Source organism: Amphiura filiformis, unplaced genomic scaffold, assembly GCF_039555335.1.
Source record: "Amphiura filiformis unplaced genomic scaffold, Afil_fr2py scaffold_83, whole genome shotgun sequence".
NCBI lineage: Eukaryota > Metazoa > Echinodermata > Ophiuroidea > Amphilepidida > Amphiuridae > Amphiura > Amphiura filiformis.
This window is the reverse complement of record NW_027305547.1, coordinates 257,758-280,158: the sequence shown is the minus strand read 5'-3', so window position 1 is coordinate 280,158 and position 22,401 is coordinate 257,758. Positions and strand designations below refer to the sequence as shown.

Sequence of the window (22,401 nt, the reverse complement as noted above, 5' to 3'; positions counted from 1 at the left end):
GTGAGCTACTATCGAATTACTGTGCATCATTTATTTACAGCACTATAAATGCTCAGTGCGATTAGCATCTCTAAATCCACTGATGCAGACATTCCCTGTCACGTCAACGCCCACTGTTTACAAACATACTCACACACGTGTTCGAGCTCGTCAACACCAAATTGAGGGCGCAAACCTGGAAAGGAGCATAACCAGGCCTGAGCATAACCAGGCATATAAAGCACCAAGCACCCTGATAAGGGATGGTGCAATAATTATGTGTACCCCCGGGTGGTGAATTCTCGAAATGGTCTGCCAAAAATCGCTTGCCCCCCCTTTGGCCGTGCCAAAAATCTTTGCCCCCCCCTTTCGACGTGCCAAAAACCTTTGCCCCCCTTTGACGTGCCAAATCTTTGCCCCCTTACACATGCAAGATTGGGGAACCCGAATTTAAAACCTTAAATTGTCTTATCATATAATCCGAGCGCAGCGAGCAGGAAATTTTGCATATTTCAACGTGTTCCGAATGTTTTCCTACGCCTTTTTAGGGTGTAGGCCTAATATAGAAACGGTACCCAAAATATCTGTGCCAAAATTGCTTCCCCCCTTTCGACCTGCCAAAATCGCTTGACCCCCCCCTCCTTTTGACCTGCCAAAAATGCTCCCCCTTTTGGCCTGCCAAAAATCTTTGCCCCCCTATAATTCACCACCTCGGGGGTACACATAATTATTGCACCACCCCTAAGCAGGCTCTGGAGCAAACGGCAAAGGTATAGTAGAGGAAGAGATCTAATGTCTGGTGACCAAATTTTAAATTGTAACAAAGGTTTGAAAGTGTTATGGCAGGTTCATCAGTGTACTGAACAAAATTTGGATTGGGCTGCCCTCTTTTGGCATTTTGGTAGGGGTCAATTAAGGCAAACAGGGGGTCAAAATTATAATATCCAGGAAAGAACTTGAGGAAGGAAAGAAAGAATATGCATGAAGAAGAAAAGAACTTGTAAAAGGAAAATATAATATGCATGAAGAAAGAAAGAATTTGAGGAAATAATATACATGAAGAAGGAAACTGAGTGAAGAAGGAAAGAAAGAATATGCATGAAGAAGGAAAGAACTCGATGAAGGAAAGAAAGTATGCATGAAAAGGAAAGAATTTGAGGAAGGAAAGAAAGAATATTCACGAAGAAACAAAACATTGAGAAGAAAGAAAAAATATGAAGACGGTAAGAACTTGGAGAAGGAAAGAAAGAATATGCATGAAGAAAGAAAGTATTTGAGGAAATAATAATATACATGAAGAAGGAAACTGAATGAAGAAGGAAGAAAGAATATGCATGAAGAAGGAAAGAACTTGAAAAAGGAAAGAAAGAATATGCATGAAGAAGGAAAGAACTCGATGAAGGAAAGAAAGTATGCATGAAAAGGAAAGAATTTGAGGAAGAAAAGAAAGAATATTCACGAAGAAACAAAAAATTGAGAAGAAAGAAAAAATTTGAAGACGGTAAGAACTTGAAGAAGGAAAGAAAGAATATGCATGAAGAAATAATTAACCCGGGGAAAGAACTTGAGGAAGGAACGAAGGCGCATGAAAAAGGAAAGAACTTGAAGAAGGAAAGAAAGAATATGCATGTACGAACTTATTAAACAAGAAGGAGAGATCTTGAGGAAGGAAGGAAAGAAAGAATAGGCCTATGCATGAAGAAGGAAAGAACCTGAATTGAATGTGCATGAAGAAGGAAAGAATTTGAAGAAGGAAAGAAAGAATATATGTGCACCGTGCACGAAGGAGGAATGAAAGAAAGAATATGCACAGTGAAAAGGAATGAAAGAAAAAATATTCACGAAAAAGGAAAGAGCATGAAGGAATGAAAGAATATGGGGAAAAAGGAAAGAAGCTTTCAGAAGGAAAGAAAGAATACATATGAAGAGGGAAAGAACTTGAAGAAGGTAAGAAAGGCCGATATGCACGCACGAAGAAGAAAAGAACTTGGGGAAGGAATTTCAAGAAAAGAAGGAATTATGAAAAAGGAAAGAACTTGAAGGAAAGAAAGAATATGCATGAAAAAGGAAAGAACTTGAAGAAGGAAAGAAAGGATATGTACGAAGAAGGAAAGAACTTTCAGAAGGAAAGAAAGACTCTGAGGCATATGAAGAGGGAAAGAACTTGAAGAAGGAAAGAAAGGCCAATATGCACGCACGAAGAAGGAAAGAACTTGGGGGAAGGAAAGAAGGAATTATGAAAAAGGAAAAAACTTGAAGGAAAGAAAGAATAGGCCTATGCATGAAAAAGGAAAGAACTTGAAGAAGGAAAGAAAGAATATGCATGAAGAAGGATAGAAGTCGAGGAAGGAAAGAAACAATATGCTCGAAGCAGCCAAAAATCGATTTTCATTATTTAAATCAATGTATTATTGAAAAATAACACTTTGATGTTTTGCAAAAGTTCATTCTACAATTCATATAGGCCTTGGGGCCTACTTTGAAAACGTGCTTGATTTTTAATGTAAAAGTGTTGTTGTTTCAGCCCTCTTTTAATACAACATAACTCAAGAACCACAGGACCGTCAAAAGTATATCGGTGATATTTGAATTCTTCTACACGCTCGGTATGAATTAATTGATCAATGCCATTTTTGCCAAAGCTCACTACCATTCGCAAGATGCTGTGAACTACCAAATCGCAAAATAGTTGCTAAACCACTGCAGCATGTACTGCTTGTTATATTATATAGAGGGCGTGTGTCAATTTTTTCAGCGGTGTCAGGCCTTTATAAACCCATTTTTCACAAAATATGAATAATAAGTACATGACGTAAAAAACGATTACAGTACTACACGCTGCTGATTACAGTACTGTTAGCGTATAATTTTGATTACGTAGCCTGCTTGACATTCACAATGTGTCTACTAATGTAAAAGAAACGCTGGAATACTGTTGCGAACCCAAGCTTATTATTATGGCTACGGAAGAAGGTGAAATTAATCAGAATCCGGCAAAATTATGCCGTCCCAGACGTTCCAGTGCCGAATCAGCCTCAAGAACATGGGTGTCACAGAAAGCTGAAAAGAAAACCAAAGAAAAAAGAGTAAGTGTGGTTTCTGAAAGAAGCTAAGTCATGATATTTGTGACTAAAATAACGATTTTTTTTTAACCCTACGAATTCGGCAACTTGCCAGAGTACTTCATCTGATGGCATAATATAAAGTTGATCAAATACATAATTTGAATAATGTAATAATAAAATACAAAAGAACATAAAAATGTTGCTATATATTGAAATCTTAATATGCTAAGGATATTAAAGGCTAATGAAATGAAATTATTAGTTTCCTGTCATGATTTCATTCATGCATTTAAAGGAGGATTTCGTGATCCTAGCATCCTCTTTTTATGACATTTTTCAGTACATATCCACGAAAAAACCCTATTCCCAAAATTTCAGTTGATTCCGATTTTGAGTTTGCGAGTTATGCATGATTATGTGTACTCTGAGTAAAGATAAACACTTGTGCTGAGCGTCAAATTGGTCACTTATCGCTCACTGTTCAAAATGTGACATCTACATTCTACACCAATTACAGTCCCCGAAACTGTCTACTTTTTAGCCGACCTCAATTCCGAAACATTTAGTGATAGTTAACAATGCGATCCCCAACCCTTTGGTTACCGTTGGATGAATTTGTAGAAGTCTCCGTGTCTGAAATTCCCCGGTACAAACATCGAAAATGTCGCATTTCTCAGTCCCGGTGATGATACTATATCCGCATAGGCCTAATCTGGATTAATCGGCTAATCCGAAGGCTTTTTAAGTCAGTGGCCAGTACCAATAGATTAACACTAAACACTGACTACTAGTGACTAGTACTTACAGGTAAACTGCACAGTCTGCACTATCATGACTACACTACTACAGTAGATAGATCATGAGATACAGTGTTGGAATTAAACATTTTTTATGCGTAGCAAAATTTGCTTTCATTACTTTTCTCTTGGTACATTCACATACTTCAGTAGGGAGTCCAGTAGTTTCCCGATTTCCGAATTTGTATCTGGAAGCACGTAAAACACACAAGAATTGTCGTATGTTTTAAACATGATTTTTATGTTCAAATGGTAAAATAAATTATGATTTGAAGAGATTAAAGATTAAACTTTCTAACTGTATGATGTTTTTTCCAAAAAAAGTCCGTATAATCCTAGATCAATACGATAAATACGGTGTACCTTCAGAGCAACAGATTAGCAGTAGATGCATTCGTCGCCATCTTGTCACATGAGCTTCCGGATGTGACGGAGTTTTTGGATCACATCTCATTAACCCCTGACCTAGTCCAAAATCTGAGATTATTATGGGATAGATAAAAGAATTCCCCATCCGCAATAGTAAACAAATGCCCGTTGATAAAGTATGAGCGGTAGTCAAAAGCAATTTCTGAGGCACCAAAATCAAGGTAATTTTTCCCGATTTTTCTTGTCAAAACCCTTATAATTCGGTTATAAAGAGTCCATGAAACCTATATGAAACTGGTATTAGATTAAATTATAGACTTTCAAGAAGACGTTGGCCAAGTTGCAGAGCAATCGGAGGTTGCGGTAAAATGCGAACCATGATTTTGTACAGGGAGGTACTGTGGTAGCATGCGAAGTACGGGGAGTGTAGCGGTGTGTTAGCGGTGCATGCCATGTGCCTTGTCGGGTTGACGCCGGGTGGTAGATGTAGCGCATTATCGGGTCTTGAGGGCAAGGATAAAAATGAAGAAGGCACACTTAATACAAGTGATATTATTTTTGTTACTAATTTTAATCATTTCTATGATACTTAAAAAATCTGTGTAATATTTTTAAATTTTTTTTTCACTTCCTTTGTATTTTTTTTTTCAATTCTGAAGTTGAGTATTGCAGTGTCAGATGAGCTTCATAAACTAAAGACAAGAACATTTTGCATGAGGGCTTCAGAGAAATATGAGAAAACAACCACTTCAATGAATTGATATTATTTATGTTACTACTTTTAATCAACTCCAGTATTTTAAGAATCTCTTTTCTAAACTTGTTATAAAAATGTTTGCTTTTTTTTTTTTTTAGGCCCGAAGTTTGGGGTGACTTGAGAAAAAAATAAAACACACACAACTGCACTTCATACTATGTAATCATATGTTATTACTGTTTTATTCAATAATTGTCAATATGATATTACAATACTAGTTGTCTTTTTTAACTCCCTTTCCAAATTTTATTAGATTTCAAATAAATTTTGAGACAGTAATCGACATAATAGGGACTTCGTTGCACACATTCCAGTTGGTCGCGGCGACAGACACAAAACCTGTACGCACACAACTTTAATTGAGCATAACTTCACTATACTTCAAGCTACTGAGTTGATTTAAAGACTGTTGGTTTTCTCTTTAAATTCTCTTTCCAGTGATACCAAACTTGATAAGGTTCGCTTAAAAAAGGCAAAAAGTGCCGGACTCCCTAAGTCTTCAGTGTTTAAGTCTATGGCATAAAAATACTACTTAACTCCAAAATTGTGTAGCAAATTGATAAAATTGTGTAGCATTTTGCTACGCGATACCAGCTATTTCCAACGCTGATGAGATATAAAAGAAACATGCAAACAAGAAAGAAAGTCTGTCTCAGACACCTGCGGGCATTGCTATGTGAACTCCAATTAGCGCTTATACTTTGGCCATAAAATTCTTTTTAGCACTTGGCATTTTTTACCAATGTGTCTGAGACAGACTTTTTTTCTTCTTTTTTTTTTGCCTAATAATAATACGGGAGTTCTTTGTTTAGGCTTCAATGATTTACATGAGGCTTGCTCAGTTCAGTTATTCAGAGCTTCGCTAGACAAATGCGGGGACAAATGCTAGAGATCACATAAAGACTGCCAGCAAAGTGTTGGCAATCAAAGTGTGCATTCAACAATGTAGGGTCGTCTAGTGAGAAAGCCCTTTTGGAGTCCTGGGATTTAAGGTTAGCAACTGCGATTTGGTAGTTCGCAGCATCTTGTGAATGGTAGTGAGCTTTGGCAAAAATTACATTACATTAGATTATAACCAGAATCAATTTTTTTTGCTGCTTCGACCAACAATAGAGAAGCTATCATTAAAGAATTTTAAGACTGCAAGTCATTAGGGCATAGTCATATAAACTCAATCACTTCTCGCACATTTTGTAAAATGCTTTTAAACTCTCTCCACGCTGGTGTCAACTGCAGACAACAAGTTTCAAATTTTTTTTAAAACTCACAAATTTCAGAATTATAAATTTTCATGACCATATTTGGAATCAGTACAATCAAGCCTAGTATTGGTTCAGTGGTTCTTAAGATAGCGCTTGATATTTTGAGAAATATCTCAAAACTTGGGATTTTATGTTGAAGCCTATGCAAAGTAAAAAAATCAATTTATTGTCAAAATCCTGTGAATGTGTTAATTACAATCTATTCTCCCATTTAGATCAAGGTCATCTTAAAGAAGTCAGAAGAAGAGAGGACGGAGGAGGAGAGGGCGCTGTTGGAAACATCAGAAGATGTAGTAGCAGAATTGGCAAGGAGGGCTCGACAAAGACAATGTGTCAAGAAGAAAATGGAAGAGGTATGCAGGATCATGTTTGTGTGTGGAGGGGTGTGTGTGGATATGTGGTGTAAGAGATAGGGAGGGAGAAACATCACAAGATGTAATATAGCAAAATTGACGAGGGCTCGACAAAGACAATGTGTCAAGAAGAAAATGGAAAATTTATGCAGGATCATGTTTGTGTGGGGGAGAGCGTGAGGAGGGCGTGTGGGGAGAGGGGGGTGAGGATAGGTGGTGTAAGAGGGGGGAGGGAGAAACATCACAAGATGTAGTAGCAGAATTGGCAAGGAGGGCTCGACAAAGACAATGTGTCAAGAAAAAATGGAAAATTTATGCAGGATCATGTTTGTGTGGGCGTGTGTGTGTGGAGGGGGTGTGGGGAGGGGTGTGTGTGGATAGGTGGTGTAAGAGGGGGGAGGGAGAAACATCACAAGATGTAGTAGCAGAATTGGCAAGGAGGGCTTGACAAAGACAATGTGTCAAGAAGAAAATGGAAGAGGTATGCAGGATCATGTTTGGGTGTGTGTGATCCTGATCATATCTCTTAACATGTGCGGGAGGGGGGTGGTGAGTGTAACAGAGAAGGATGAAGACTTGACTTGGCTCAATCGTGTAGAACTTGAAGTTCCCTAGCATTCCTAAATACTGAGAGTGCTGCAGCCATTCCCATCTGTTGTTAGCTAGCTGTTCTGCTTCTCTTACTTGTGGGAGCAGGGCAGCCTTCTGAACTTGATCTTTCCAGCGAAGTGGTTTAACCCCTTCAGCACCTAGTTGTTCCCAAATAATTAAGTTTTGGATATATGCAGTAGCATAGCCGGGGGTGGGGGAAGGTGGGGCAGAGTATCTGAAACTATGAAAGAGAATTAGAAAATCATCGGGAAGGGGGAAAAAGGAAAGGGTTGTTTCGTACCAAAATTCACCCGACGCGACCCTGATTATGGGCCAAAATAGCATAAAATTAATACCGGAGGTATGTGTGCACATTGTCCAAATAAAACTTGGAAGACTTTATATGTACAGTCTCTAAAAAACCATGGTATATGTAAATACATGTCACCGATAATACCAGGTCAAAATGATACAACCAGGAAATTACTTTTATCTTTTCCCCAAATTTTTTTATTTTGCCCCCCCCAATCCTGGGTGTATGTATGATGTATCTGCTAAAGGCACACACAAATTACATCTGTATGTTTGCTTAATTCCCAGGTTGAAGATTCAGCTGAAGTGTTAGCAGTTAAAACAACTCAACTGTCAGAAGCTATAAGTCAAGCTAGACATTTAGTGGTGTATACTGGAGCTGGGGTTAGCACGGTAAGCATAGTCAAGCTAGACATTTAGTGGTGTATACTGGAGCTGGGGTGAGCACGGTCAGCATAGTCAAGCTAGACATTTAGTGGTGTATACTGGAGCTGGGGTTAGCACGGTAAGCATAGTCAAGCTAGACATTTAGTGGTGTATACTGGAGCTGGGGTTAGCACGGTAAGCATAGTCAAGCTAGACATTTAGTGGTGTATACTGGAGCTGGTGTTAGCACGGTAAGCATAGTCAGAAGCTATAAGTCAAGCTAGACATTTAGTGGTGTATACTGGAGCTGGTGTTAGCACAGTAAGCATAGTCAAGCTAGACATTTAGTGGTGTATACTGGAGCTGGGGTTGCTTACGGTAAGCATAGTCAAGCTAGACATTTAGTGGTGTATACATGAGCTGGTGTTAGCACAGTAAGCCTATAAGTCAAGCTAGACATTTAGTGGTGTATACTGGAGCTGGGGTTAGCACGGTAAGCATAGTCAGAAGCTATAAGTCAAGCTAGACATTTAGTGGTGTATACTGGAGCTGGTGTTAGCACGGTAAGCATAGTCAAGCTAGACATTTAGTGGTGTATACTGGAGCTGGGGTTAGCACGGTAAGCATAGTCAAGCTAGACATTTAGTGGTGTATACATGAGCTGGTGTTAGCACGGTAAGCATAGTCAGCACCTATAAGTCAAGCTAGACATTTAGTGGTGTATACTGGAGCTGGGGTTAGTACGGTAAGCATAGTCAAACTGGACATTTAGTGGTGTATACTGGAGCTGGGGTTAGCACGGTAAGCATAGTCAAGCTAGACATTTAGTGGTGTATACTGGAGCTGGGGTTAGCACGGTAAGCATAGTCAAGCTAGACATTTAGTGGTGTATACATGAGCTGGTGTTAGCACGGTAAGCATAGTCAGAAGCTATAAGTCAAGCTAGACATTTAGTGGTGTATACTGGAGCTGGGGGTAGCACGGTAAGCATAGTCAAGCTAGACATTTAGTGGTGTATACTGGAGCTGGGGTTAGCACGGTAAGCATAGTCAAGCTAGACATTTAGTGGTGTATACTGGAGCTGGGGTTAGCACGGTAAGCATAGTCAAACTAGACATTTAGTGGTGTATACTGGAGCTGGGGTTAGCACGGTAAGCATAGTCAAGCTAGACATTTAGTGGTGTATACATGAGCTGGTGTTAGCACGGTAAGCATAGTCAGAAGCTATAAGTCAAGCTAGACATTTAGTGGTGTATACTGGAGCTGGGGTTAGCACGGTAAGCATAGTCAAGCTAGACATTTAGTGGTGTATACTGGAGCTGGGGTTAGCACGGTAAGCATAGTCAAGCTAGACATTTAGTGGTGTATACATGAGCTGGTGTTAGCACGGTAAGCATAGTCAGAAGCTATAAGTCAAGCTAGACATTTAGTGGTGTATACTGGAGCTGGGGTTAGCACGGTAAGCATAGTCAAGCTAGACATTTAGTGGTGTATACTGGAGCTGGGGTTAGCACGGTAAGCATAGTCAAGCTAGACATTTAGTGGTGTATACTGGAGCTGGTGTTAGCACGGTAAGCATAGTCAAGCTAGACATTTAGTGGTGTATACATGAGCTAGTGTTAGCACGGTAAGCATAGTCAAGCTAGACATTTAGTGGTGTATACATGAGCTGGTGTTAGCACGGTAAGCATAGTCAAGCTAGACATTTCGTGGTGTATATCCATCCATTTCCATCCTTTTCCATCCATTTCCATATGTTTCGATACGTTACTAAATTTACAACTACCCTAAAGCTATGTCTTCCATATTGGGTACACGTATGGATTTCAACTGTAATAACACAATGTGTGAACCCAGTACATGATAGTATACTTGTGTTGAAAATTTTAACTGTAATTTGTACGTTTCTGTAGGCTGCTTCTATACCAGACTACCGTGGACCTAATGGTGTATGGACTCTGCTGCAAAAGGGCCTAGATGTCACGTAAGTTACATATTTTAAGCCATGTAGACATCTAACCCAATACACCCAAATGTCTCATAGTTACACCCAAATGTATTATGAATACACCCAAGTGTCTCATAATTACACCCAATTAATGTCTCATAAATACACCCAAATGTATTATGAATACACCCAAATGTCTCATAATTACACCCAAATGTATTATGAATACACCCAAATGTATTATGATTACACCCAAATGTCTCATAATTACACCCAAATGTATTATGAATACACCCAAATGTCTCATAATTACACCCAAATGTCTCATAAATACACCCAAATGTCTCATAATTACACCCAAATGTATTATAATCTGATCAGTTTTCTTTTCACAGAACCACATCGCTTGTAGATGCTGAACCAACCCTGACACATATGAGTCTGGTTAAACTACAAGAAAAGGGACTGGTAAGTGAGACTATATCTCCATAGCAACAAAATGGTTGAGATTAAATCTTACATCAAGTATTAGTTAAATTCCTGTAGGTTGAAAATATGGAATAAATATTGTCAAAATAACTTTCAGAATGTCGCTCTTCTTGAGGACCGATCTTTCAGAAATCATGGTTTAGATGTTTTGAAAGAAGTGGTGACCTTTAACCCTATAGCTCAGGAAATCAATAATTTTTTCCCCTTCATCAAAATATCGTAAGAAATAATATGGCATGACCAACAACATAATACAAAAGTTGTTTACCTACCAAAACTTCAGTGGCATACTATGCAAAATTACCAGGGCGGGCACAATTTTCAAGTCGCCCGCTGACCGGCATGATTTCCATTGACTTCATGAAAATTAACAATTTAGTTTTGCGCAAGATTAGGTTTGCGCATGCAATTTGAATCTGCCACTGCCAAATCAAATATAGCGTTAAGGTCCGTTCATACTACCACCGCATTTGCGATGCGTTGTTTTGCGATGTGGTGCGTTGCCGCACTGCATCGTACTACAAACTACTGCATTGCGATATCGCAATAAAGTTCAATAGATTTTAACTTGGAAATGCGATGAGTTGCGTTGAGTTGCGACAAAAAGTAATCGATATATCGGCATCGCAAAGCAACGCATCGCAAATGCGGTGGTAGTATGAACGGACCTTTACTCTCAACTTGTGATGAGACAGCCTGTAGATCAAGTAGTCACTCATGATAAAGAACAAATCTTAATGAGTAGTCTGATATGTTATTAGAACTACTTTAATAGTAACACTGTGTATACTCTCAATCATCTAATTACAACATAGGTCCAGCACATAGTATCACAGAATTGTGATGGACTCCATCTCCGCAGCGGCTTTCCTCAAGACGCTTTGTCAGAAGTGCATGGTAATATGTATATTGAAGTAAGTAATTTTTTTTATTTTTTAGTCCGGTAGCGCTATACAGTGCCCTTGATAGGACATTTGTATAGTGCTGAAAAATGATAACACTATGCAAATGTTAATTATTATGCTTGATACAAGTTATTCTTAAACACTTGAGAACGTTCCTGCACTCTCATTGGTTCTTGCCCGTGTGATATGACACGATATGACACGGGTCGGCGCGTGTGCAACAACGCGATGCCGATACGCGTGCTCGCTATTTGAACCAATCGGAGGCGCATAGCAACAACGGGACTGATCGATTTTAAGCCCTAGGTAGTTGCTTGTAAAATGTAGGATTTAATTTGATAGAAATTACTTATGATATTTCTATTTGAATTGAAGTGTTTCAGAATGAGAATAAAGGTATTGTTTTTAGCCGCTGTCGTGCATCTATCGTCTCATATAACACAGGCGACATCATTATTTTTGGCGTAAAATTCGCCTCGTTGTTTTACTTAAAATACTGATGTCGCCCGTGTTATATGAGACGATAGATGCACTCCAGTGGCTAAAACCAATACCTTTATTCTCTAATTACATCACCAGGGTATGATAGAAAGAGTCATCAGAATCTAACCTGGCACTGATATTGTTACAACCAAATTGGATGTGGTGCCTAAGGCCATGGGAATGAAAATTTTAGATTTGCGTCCACCGCCTGGATTCCTCGAAACCTACCGCATGAAATTTTTTATTATTTGTAAAAAAAAAATCATTATTTCTACAAAACAAGGCTCTGAAACAAAGATTTCAAGTTCTGGATCGACAGGCTGCTTGTGAATGCTTTATATACACAATAATCAGCACCTAGGGCCTCCTTAGTACTAGATTGTATCCATACTTCCGTTCAATGCATTCACTAGAAAAAGTAATAATGAATCATGAAGCACGGCCACATGTGATTCGAAAAAGTGACAGACGCAAATCTAAAACTTTCATTCCCATGGCCTAATGTTAGGCTGTATTAATTTGTTAATGTATGCACAAAGAAAGGTAGTACACCAATGCAAGAATTTTTTTAAGGCCTAGGCCCTAAGTTAATTTTGTGTTCAGTCTCAAGTGAAACCCATCTTCTTTACCACTATAAGTAAACTTAACAACAGTAATGTGTTGTACATAAATGTCCAAAATCATAATTAATTCCCCTCACCTCACCTCACCTCACAGGCTGTGTCACCCACTGTCGGATGTAGCCCTCCTCAAGTAGCTTCCATTTGCTTCTGTTCTGTGCTTCTCTTGCCCAGGTTGTACCCAAATAGGATGTGAGATCATCACGCCATCTTCGTTTTTGTTTTTCCCTTCTTCTCTTTCCTGTTCTTGGCTGCCATTCCGTTAACCTCTTTGTCCATCTATTGTCCTCTCTGAGCTATGTGTCCCGCCCATCTCCACTTTGCCTCCTTGATCCTTTCCATGATATCTTTGACATTTGTTTTGTCCCTGATTTCCACATTTTTTACTTTGTTACGTATGGTGATATGCAGCATTTTCCTCTCCATAGCATGCTGTGCTACCTTGAGTTTTTGTTCTAAAAACTTAGTTGTTGTCCAGGTTTCACAACCATAGGTCATTGTAGGTAATACACACTGATTGAAGACTCTCGTCCTCAGTGTCATTGGTAGTCTTTTGTCACATAGGATTTCTTTGTGTCTGCCAAAGCAACTCCAGCCAGCCTTTATTCTTAGCATGACTTCTTCTCTCGTGTTGTCTTCCATCTTTACTGTCTGGCCTAGATACTTATAACTTTCTACATGTTCTATCTGCTCATTTTCTACTTCAATGGACTTGTTAGTCTGGTAATTTGTCATGAATTTGGTCTTCCCCTTATGTATATTTAGTCCTATCTTCTTACTCTCCCTGTTCAAGCTGTTTAGTTGCACCTCCATATCCTCAACTGATGCAGCTGTTAATGCAACATCGTCTGCAAATCTCATGTCTGTTAAATAATCTCCGTCAATGTTGACTCCTCTTGGTTTTAGGTCTAAATTCTTGAACACTTCTTCCATGGCGGCTGTGAAGATTTTTGGAGAAATTGTATCACCCTGTCTTACACCTCTTTTTATGTGTATTGGTTTGGATACATCATTTTCAAGATGAATAATGGCTGTTGCGTCTGTGTATATGTCCTCCATGATTTGTACATATCCTTCATTTACTCCAATCTTTCTTAAAGCTGTGAATAGGTCTCTGTGCTCTACCGAGTCAAAGGCTTTTTTTTTTTTATATACCCAACGCAAAGCTTTAACTGGTATTCATTTGCCTTTTCTATTAATTGATTTAGTGCATGAAGATGATCTGTAGTTGAGTAGCCCTCTCTGAATCCGGCCTGTTCTCTTGGTTGATTCTCATCCAGTATTCTCTTGATGCGGTTTTGTATTATTCTTGTAAAGATTTTTATACGCATGGGACAGTAAGCTTATAGGTCTGTAGTTCTTAATATCTGCTTTGTCGCCCTTCTTGTGAAGCAGTATAACTTTAGCCTCTTTCCAGGTTTTGGGTATCTTTTTCTGGTGTAATATGTCGTTATACAGTCTGACTAGTTGTATGTTTATCTCTGCACCGCCTACCTTGAAGATGTCACTGGTTAGGTCGTCAGTGCCTGGAGCTTTGTTGTCTTTCATTTGTTTCACTGCCAATTCCACTTCTCTTATTGTTATACTTGGGAGGTCAGTTTGATCAGTTGATTTACAGTTTGTATCTGTCTTGTCCTGATTTGATTTTGAACTGTACAGATCTTGGTAAAATTCTGCACATACGTCTAGAATTTCTTCTCTATCAGTTGTGATGTTGCCATCCTTTTGTCTCATTTTGCTTATTCTGGTTTTCTTGCTGTTCAGTTTTGAAATCTGTTTTAGTCCTTTTCCGCTCATCAGGATGGTTTCAATTTCTTCATTTCTTCTCTTTCTGCTTCTCTGTCGCCTCTTCTTTCTCACTGTTTTGACAAGCTCAGCGTATTCGGTTTTTTGTTGGGGTGTTTTGTCTTCCACTTCACGAAGTTTCTTTCTTTTCACATCCATATCCTCTATCACTTTGTCCTCCTCAGATGTTTGCTTAGTCTTTCTTTCTCTTGGTGCTATTTCTTCAGCTACCTCTATAACTGTGCTGGATATGAGGTCATACATGGTATCCATATCTGCACTCTCTATATCTAAACATGCAAAATGATTTTTCAATTCAAGTTGGTACTCTTGTCTCCTCTCCGTAGTCTGTGGATGTTCAATTTATTTTTCTTTCTGTTTCTTATGATCTGAAGCCTTGCTAGTTTCCTATTGATGCGTATCTTTGCTCTGACCATCCTATGATCACTTCCAATATCTACACTTGTGATGACTCCACAGTCTTCTACAATTCCTCTCTGGCTGCTTAGTATGAAGTCAATTTGGTTTTTAAACTTCCTCCTGGGCTTTCCCAAGTCCAGTATCTATTTTGTTCTTTTGAAGTAAGTGTTTGCGATGACTAGTCCTTGTTGTGCAGCAAACTCCAGCAGCATGTCCCCTCTATCGTTTTCTCTCCTATCCCAAACTTTCCCATGATGGACTCCTCTCCGGGTTGGTAGCTTCCTATTTTGGCATTGAAGTCTCCCATTACTATAGTGTACTCGGCTTCACTTTCTTCTATCGCCTTCGCTATTTCCTCATAAACCTCTTCCACTGCCTCATCATCATACTCGCTGGTTGGGGCATACACCTGAACTATGCGTAGTTGTTTGTTTCCAGTGAGTTGCACTGTGACAGAAATGACTCGGTTTGAGTGACATTTCATTCCCTTCACAAAGTCTTTGAATTTTGGGTGAATAAGAAACCCAATTCCTTTTGCATCCTTGTTGTCCTCTGTTTTTCCTTGGTTGTATAACCATGCTCCTCCTTGAAGTTCCACTACACCCTCTCCTTCCCTCTTCGTTTCACATAATCCAATTATGTCCCACTTGAAGTTTTGTAGTTCATCCAATAAGGACTCTAGAGATTCATCTGTTTTCAAGGTCCTAGTATTATACATTACAAGCGTTGAGTGTTGTTTGTCCATCCTTGTGACCCTTATCGATCACACAGTTTCCTTTTGGCTTTGGCTGTGTGGCGTCATCCGCAGATGTCACTCTTGGGTCACGATTCATAGGCAATCTGCAGTCACCAGGTCTTTGATGATTGCACCCATTTTGGCCTTGGGCTTCACGGCCTCCTTTAGCATTCTCTTCCATTTACTTGAGGATTTTAGCCATGTACCGACGCCGCTGGCTGGACGTATTGTCAGTAGAGGTTTATGTCAGGGTTACCTCACCCTTAGTCTGATGTTGATGATGAAGACTAAGCAACCATATATGGCCATTCAGGGCTACTCCAATAACCCCTGTGGCCATATAGTGTTGCCCCATTGCCCCATCTCTGTTTTACTCTGCCGCAAAGCTAAGTGTATCCAGGTAGTACTGCGATTGACATGCACTAATTCTAATGCATGTCAGTCTTGAGGACGTGGGGTTGAGTAACTGCAGATAGGCGATTAGGGACAGGGGGCTGATGGAATTGCCACCTGTACCTACAACCAAGGTTGAAGTTGCGCTTCATGCAGTCAATTTACTACCCCAATTTACTACCCCAATTTACTGGCTAATTAATTCCCCATCTACAAACAAATTGAGACTTGATCTTACCCAAATTGTGATAAAATTATCGGATCTTGTACGGGAGAAATCGGAACAATGGGGCTATTCAAGTTTGAAATCCATACACTCCCTAATCTAAAGCCAAGAATTTTCTGCTTTACAAATGCTAAATTCCGCTTTTCTCCGCTTTGTAATTTTAGCACATTTCTGACATAATAAAATTTCACAAGAATCTTACGTTCAAAAGGTCGGGAAAGCCCCAAGAGCTATTTTTAGTCGGGCACGCAAAGGATTGTGGGATACTTGAGCTGAAATGGGAGGTAGGACAGGTGTTGTACAGTAAATCTATGACGGATTTTACTTTATTTTGATGAATTTTGAAGACCCATTTCATTTAGTATTTTTTATTTTTTTTTTTCAATTGTATTTTTTATATTTTTCTAGGTCATTTTGCTTATCTTTCTTATTTTTTCTCAGAAATGCGTTTTCCGCTTTACCTCCGAATTCCGTGATTTTCGCGGAATTTCCGCCTTGGCTTTACCCTAATCCCTATGGAAGACATGACCTTAAATCTTCTACACAGGGAGTGTGAATTTCAAATGAGGTTACCAGAATGAATGACTTCATGTGAAATCTACACTCCCTGTGTGGGAGATTAAGATCATGTCTTCTGCAGGGGGTGTATGTATTTCAACTGGAATAAAGGTCTCATGTTAACCTCATCTTCTTTGCCCTCTCTATAACAGGTTTGTACCAAATGTAAACCAGAGAACGTGTACACCAGACTGTTTGATGTCACAGAGCGTACAGCCAAATTCCGTCATGACACGGGTAGGAAGTGCCATAGATGTCGCCGTCCACTCCGTGACACTATAGTTCATTTTGGTGAGAAAGGTGCGGTGGATCAACCATTGAATTGGAAGGCGGGTATTGAAGCTGCTGATGACGCTGATATGATCTTGTGTCTGGGTTCAAGTCTTAAGGTAGGTATGGACCTGGTAGTATTCCTTGTAAATATGAGAGAGGATACTTGCAAAGCTGAGTCACAATAAAACATTTGTTTTGCATTCCTGTTGCTTTGTATGTGACATGATCTGATCCATCAGAACAAAGTCAGTGATACTGAAATTGAGAAATGGGCAAAAATAAGGAGCAAAAATATATAAAAGGGGATCTCAGCATCAGTAATATCAGTAACTGTAAGTACTGAGCAAGTTAGAAATGGTAAGAATGCAAAAGTTTTGACTTTCAGATCAAAATTTTACAGCATAAATTGATTTTAAAAGAATTTTATATTCTTTTTTTTCAAGTGCATAATTTCTAAATGCAGTTTGTAAAAGTGATTAGTAAACTAGATGCTTTAGTTTTCACATGAATTTTATAAACAACTTTAATTTTGTTTCCCCAGGTTTTAAGAAGATATCCATTTTTGTGGGGTACAGATCGAAGTAAAGCCCTCAGACCCAAGTTGTATATAGTAAATCTACAGTGGACACCTAAAGACAGTCAGGCAACACTGAAAATCAACGGCAAATGTGATGAGGTGATGAAGATGGTGATGGACAGACTTCAGTTGGATGTACCGGTGTATCAGAGGTGATTATAAGGCAATGATTATAGGGCTTTTATAGAGGGTATGGTACAGTGGGGTCAGTCCATGTCAAAACAGATTGAGTGTACACCCATCCTCTTGGATTTTGCTCTCCTTTGGCTCAGGGGTACCTTTCATGGATCCCTAGGTGAGGTCACAAGAAAAATTCAAATTCCATTTAGCTTTTATGAATGGCGGGCAATCAAAGTTTGGCGACCTCGACCAAAATTGGGAATTTAAGGGTCCAAATGACACAAGTGCTCTCTTTGAGGGCACTTTCTTCTTAATTGAATCAGTTGTGATCCTCTTTTTGAATGTGGTCACTCACTGGCTGTGTCTGAAATACCTAATGCCAAAAAGATAGATTTGAATTTCATTGGGATTTCATAGGGGTCAAAATCAGCACTTCGTACTGTTCAATCAAATTATCTTGATTTTGAAGGACCCATGATAATGTCACAGTGCACTTATAGGTCCTAATTATGTTCAGAATGGATTAACCATATGCCAATGTCTATGAGCAATTCAAAAAAAGAGAAATTTCTAGACCCCTACAGAATTTTAGGCCACCCCAAAAGTGGTTCAGCCACAAATGGCGCTTAAAATCGGCAAATTTTGACCCCTAATAACTTTAGGTGTACACCAGATATGTATTTCTAGTCTTTTGCATCTGAAAGAATGTAGTTTAATGTTACTAGGAACATAAGATTTGTTTTGTATTTTTTGTGTTTTAGTATTAAGTTGAAATTTTCAAAAATAGTCATTTAGCCATGCATACAGGATACGGTACAAAATGCCAATTTTAGTATGATATTTTTTTATATTTTTGATCACTTTATAGCCATTTGTATTATTTATCCTGATATTTCAAGTTGCTCTTGAGTCAAGTAATAAGAAAAACTACTTTCTAATCCTCTGTATGGATTTTTAAGGGGGTCAAAAATGCACTTCCTGGCAACGATGCACATGCAAAGTACAGGTTATGGGAGTCAAATTTTCAGAATGCTCCCAATTATGTCAAGTAATATATCAAATTACTCGTATGGTCATGAGGATTCCAAAAATGTATAGTTTGTTATGTGTCAGACCTTTCAGGAGAGAAAAAAAAAAAAAAATGTTCATAGGTCAACAACCTTTTGAATTCTGACCATAGTTAACAACGTCTGATTTTGGTAATTTTGGTGTCTAATTATATATGTTTTCTTGCATGAGAAATACAACTAAGCAAATTAAAAAACTATACAAGGAACCGATGACCCTCTTTTGCAACATGGCTGCCAAAAGCATCCATATTGTAATAAGGAGGTCATTGGTTCCTTGTACAGAACCCACAAGTTGCGTAGTTGTATTCTCAGGCAAGAAAACATAATTAGACACCAAAATCACTAAAATCGGACGTTGTTAACTATGTAGTAACAGGATAAATAAGACAATTTGCTATAAAGTGATCAAAAAAAAGAAAAAAGGGTATGTTGAAATTGACATTTTGTACCCATAACCTGTACATTATTAGTCAAAAATTGGGATTTTTGGGACCATCAACTTAGTATCAAAACACAAAAAATACAAAACAAATCTTATGTCCCTAGTAACATTAGACTACATTCTTTCAGATGCAAAAGACTAGAAATTCATATCTGGTGTACACCCAAAGTTATTAGGTGTCAAAATTTGCCGATTTTAAGCGCCATTTGTGGCTGAACCACTTTAGGGGCCTAAAATTCTGTAGGGGTCTAGAAATTTCTCTTTTGAATTGCTCATAGACATTGGCACATGGTTAATCCATTCTGAACATAATTAGGACCTATAGACGAATCCAAGTAGCCAAGTCATGGTCAGGATTTGGTCGGACATCTTTGGGTAGCCGCTGGCACCAACCTGGTGCTTTGAGCGTCAATTGTGCAAATAAAAGCCGCCTAACACCTAGAGAAGATGCAAGGACGAGGAGGGTTAATAGAATAATAGCTAATAATATATATAATGGAGGTAATTCGCAGGTAATCTCGTCGCATCTATTCATACATATAGTCCTTTTGTTATAAGTACATCAATGCATAGATACGCGTGTAGTTAATCCGATTATTATGTCACTTCAACAGCGAATAGACCATGCTGTGTGTTTTGTCGAAGGAACTGTATTGTGTTATTCTTTTGTCTGCCTGTGTTTTCGCGGAAGGTGTAAAACGGGTGATGGAATGCAGTTTAAAATTTCCGCCAAGGCCGAATCATTTCACATTTTGAGTGCATTGTAGCCGACGGCTACCCAACTAAAGGCTGCTAGTCAGGTGTAGGAGTGTGTGAATTTAGATTCGTCTATAAGTGCACTGTGACATTATCATGGGTCCTTCAAAATCAAAGATAATTTGATTGAACAGTACGAAGTGCTGATTTTGACCCCCCTGAAATCCCAGCGAAATTCGAAATCAATCTTTTTTGGCATTAGGCATTTCAGACACAGCCAGTGAGTGACCACATTCAAAAAGAGGGTCACAACTGATTTAATTAAGAAGAAAATGCCTCTCAAAGAGAGCGCTTTGTCATTTGGACACCTTAAATTCCCAATTTTGGTCAAGGTCGCCAAACTTAGATGGCCCGCCATTCGGAAACGAAATTGAATTTGAATTTTTTCTTGTGACCTCACCTAGGGGTCCAAAGGAGAGCAAAATCCAAGAGGGTGGGTGTACACTCAGTCTGTTTTGACATGGACTGACCCAGTGGTTAGGGCACTTGCCTTGTGTTCATGAGGTCCATGGACAGACTTCAATTGAATGTACCGTTGTGTATCAGAGGTGATTATAAGGCAATCATTGATTACTAAGGGTATGGTACAGTGCTTAGGGCACCTGCCTTGTGTTTATGAGGTCCTGGGTTTAATTCCCAGCCATGGCAATAACTTCCAGGATATTGCTTTATAAAGAAAGTCTGAATTTAATAGGTGGCATCTATAAATTAAATTCCGACTTCCACTCTTGATATATAGAATTGGGAACCATGTGAGTATTCTACCCTTCAGAGAAATGCACCCAGATGTCTCATAAATACACTTAAATGTATAACAAATACTCCCAAATGTCTCAGAAATACACCCAAATATCACAGAAATACACCCAATGTCTCAGAAATACACCCAATGTCTCAGAAATACACAAAAATGTCTCAGAAATACACCCAATATTTCAAAAATACACCCAATGTCTCAGAAATACACCCAATGTCTGAGAAATACACCCAATGTCTCAGAAACACACCCAATATTTCAAAAATACACCCAACTTCTCAGAAATACACCCAATGTCTCAGAAATACACCCAATATCTCTGAAATACACCCAATGTGTCAGAAATACACCCAATGTCTCAGAAATACACCCAATGTCTCTGAAATACACCCAATGTCTCAGAAATACACCAAATATCTTAGAAATACATCCAATGTTTCAGAAATACACCCAATGTCTCAATCCACTCAAATGTCTCGGAAATACACATGCAGGATGTCTAATATAATACCTCTATTTTATATTTTGTTTTGTTCTCTACAGGTCTCAGGATCCTATTTTCAGCCTTGCAATTCAACTTAAATCTGCTGAACTGAAAACATTTACAACCAAAATGCTGCAACTATCAGATATGTGCAATAACAACACAGACACACAAATATTGACTGATGATAATCTGAAACCTGTGTGTGATGAACAGCTTGTTGCTACAAGTCCAGGGGGTGACACAATCAAACAGGACAGGGATAGTAAAGATGACATCAAATTGTGCACCCTGAAGCCGGGCTGGTTTGGGAAGGGTTGTCGTAAGAGAGTAGTGAAAAGACGACGGTCGTCTCAGGTGTCGATAGAATGTGTGAAAGAAGAGGTGAAAGAAGAGGGTATGGAAACAGAGGAAACCACATCAGTACCGGTATCACAGCCATGTCAATGACCTATACAAGTATCAAAAAGATCATCAATGGGTTCCATTTAAAGTCCACACTCCCCTGTGGAAGATTTGAGTAATATCTTCCACATGGAGAGTATGAATTTCAAATGGAATTAACACAATCAGCCAACTCGATTTGAATCACACTCCCTTCATGGAAGATTTGTTTTGAATTTTTCTCAGAGGGTGTATGAAATTTAAATGGAGCTTCTTAATGCATTAATTTCATTTGAAATTTATGCTCATCCTGTGGAAAATATTTTCAAAATCTTTGACAGAGGTAGTGTGGATTTTAAATAGATGAGACCTTTAGTTGATATTATAAGCAAAATAACTAATACTCGATCATGAGAGAATGTACTTCTGCGTGAGCATACTTTTCATAGAATAACACGATCGCGCGAACTACATGACCGAACCTTGACCTTGCCTAGCAACGACTGTGTGATGGTCAATTCTCAAAAGATGTGTTTGCATCGTAAGCATCCGTCTTTGCGTAGTACGCTCGACGCAAATACCTGTGCATAGCCAAGTTGGCTCTCATGATCGAGAATTATGGAAATAGATCAAAATTGTTAAGGACTGCTCAGGTACTTTGGTCTAAAAATCTACAACTGCCTCATCAATTGTGTTAGAAATGAGCCAAAAGTTTCATGTAAAAATCTTTGGGCTCTCATCAATATTCAAACAACATACATATGTGGGAATAATTGTTTTTAAACAAAAAGTATTGTTTTTATTTGTCTGACTATACATGTGGGCAGAGGCGAAACAACCGGGTGGGTGGGGTGGGGTGGGTGCAACTTTCCTTCTGGCTTGAAATAACAGGACAAAAAGACTCTACATACCGGGAAAAATTACCCAGGGACAAAATTGACGAAAACTTGTTATGGCGTCAAGTTGGTAAATTGGCCCATTTTAATATTAAAATTGTTGGTATTGGATGTTGTATTGCATATTGTATTAGATATGCTTGAAACTAGTTAGTAGATGATTTTTTGTCCCCCACTTCTTGATTATAGAAGATTATAGAGCGCCCTGGTCAAAAAATGGGGACAGTT

The 22,401-nt window shown here is 38.8% G+C and overlaps 1 protein-coding gene across 2 annotated transcripts; it reads left to right on the top strand.

The window, feature by feature from the left end:
- The first annotated feature begins 2,881 nt into the window (after nucleotides 1-2,881).
- Nucleotides 2,882-22,116, top strand: LOC140144813 (NAD-dependent protein deacetylase sirtuin-7-like). Of its 2 annotated transcripts, XM_072166619.1 has the most exons (9): nucleotides 2,882-3,065; nucleotides 6,445-6,582; nucleotides 7,774-7,878; nucleotides 9,765-9,835; nucleotides 10,195-10,267; nucleotides 11,104-11,202; nucleotides 16,567-16,803; nucleotides 17,229-17,416; nucleotides 20,953-22,116. In XM_072166619.1, exons 1-9 carry the CDS (start codon nucleotides 2,937-2,939, stop codon nucleotides 21,341-21,343), a joined length of 1,431 nt encoding a protein of 476 aa, XP_072022720.1. In that variant the 5' UTR covers nucleotides 2,882-2,936; the 3' UTR covers nucleotides 21,344-22,116. The 2 variants fall into 2 exon arrangements, with proteins under 2 accessions (XP_072022720.1, XP_072022721.1); XM_072166620.1 differs by lacking the exons at nucleotides 2,882-3,065; nucleotides 6,445-6,582 and adding an exon at nucleotides 6,986-7,063.
- The last annotated feature ends 285 nt before the right edge of the window (nucleotides 22,117-22,401 follow it).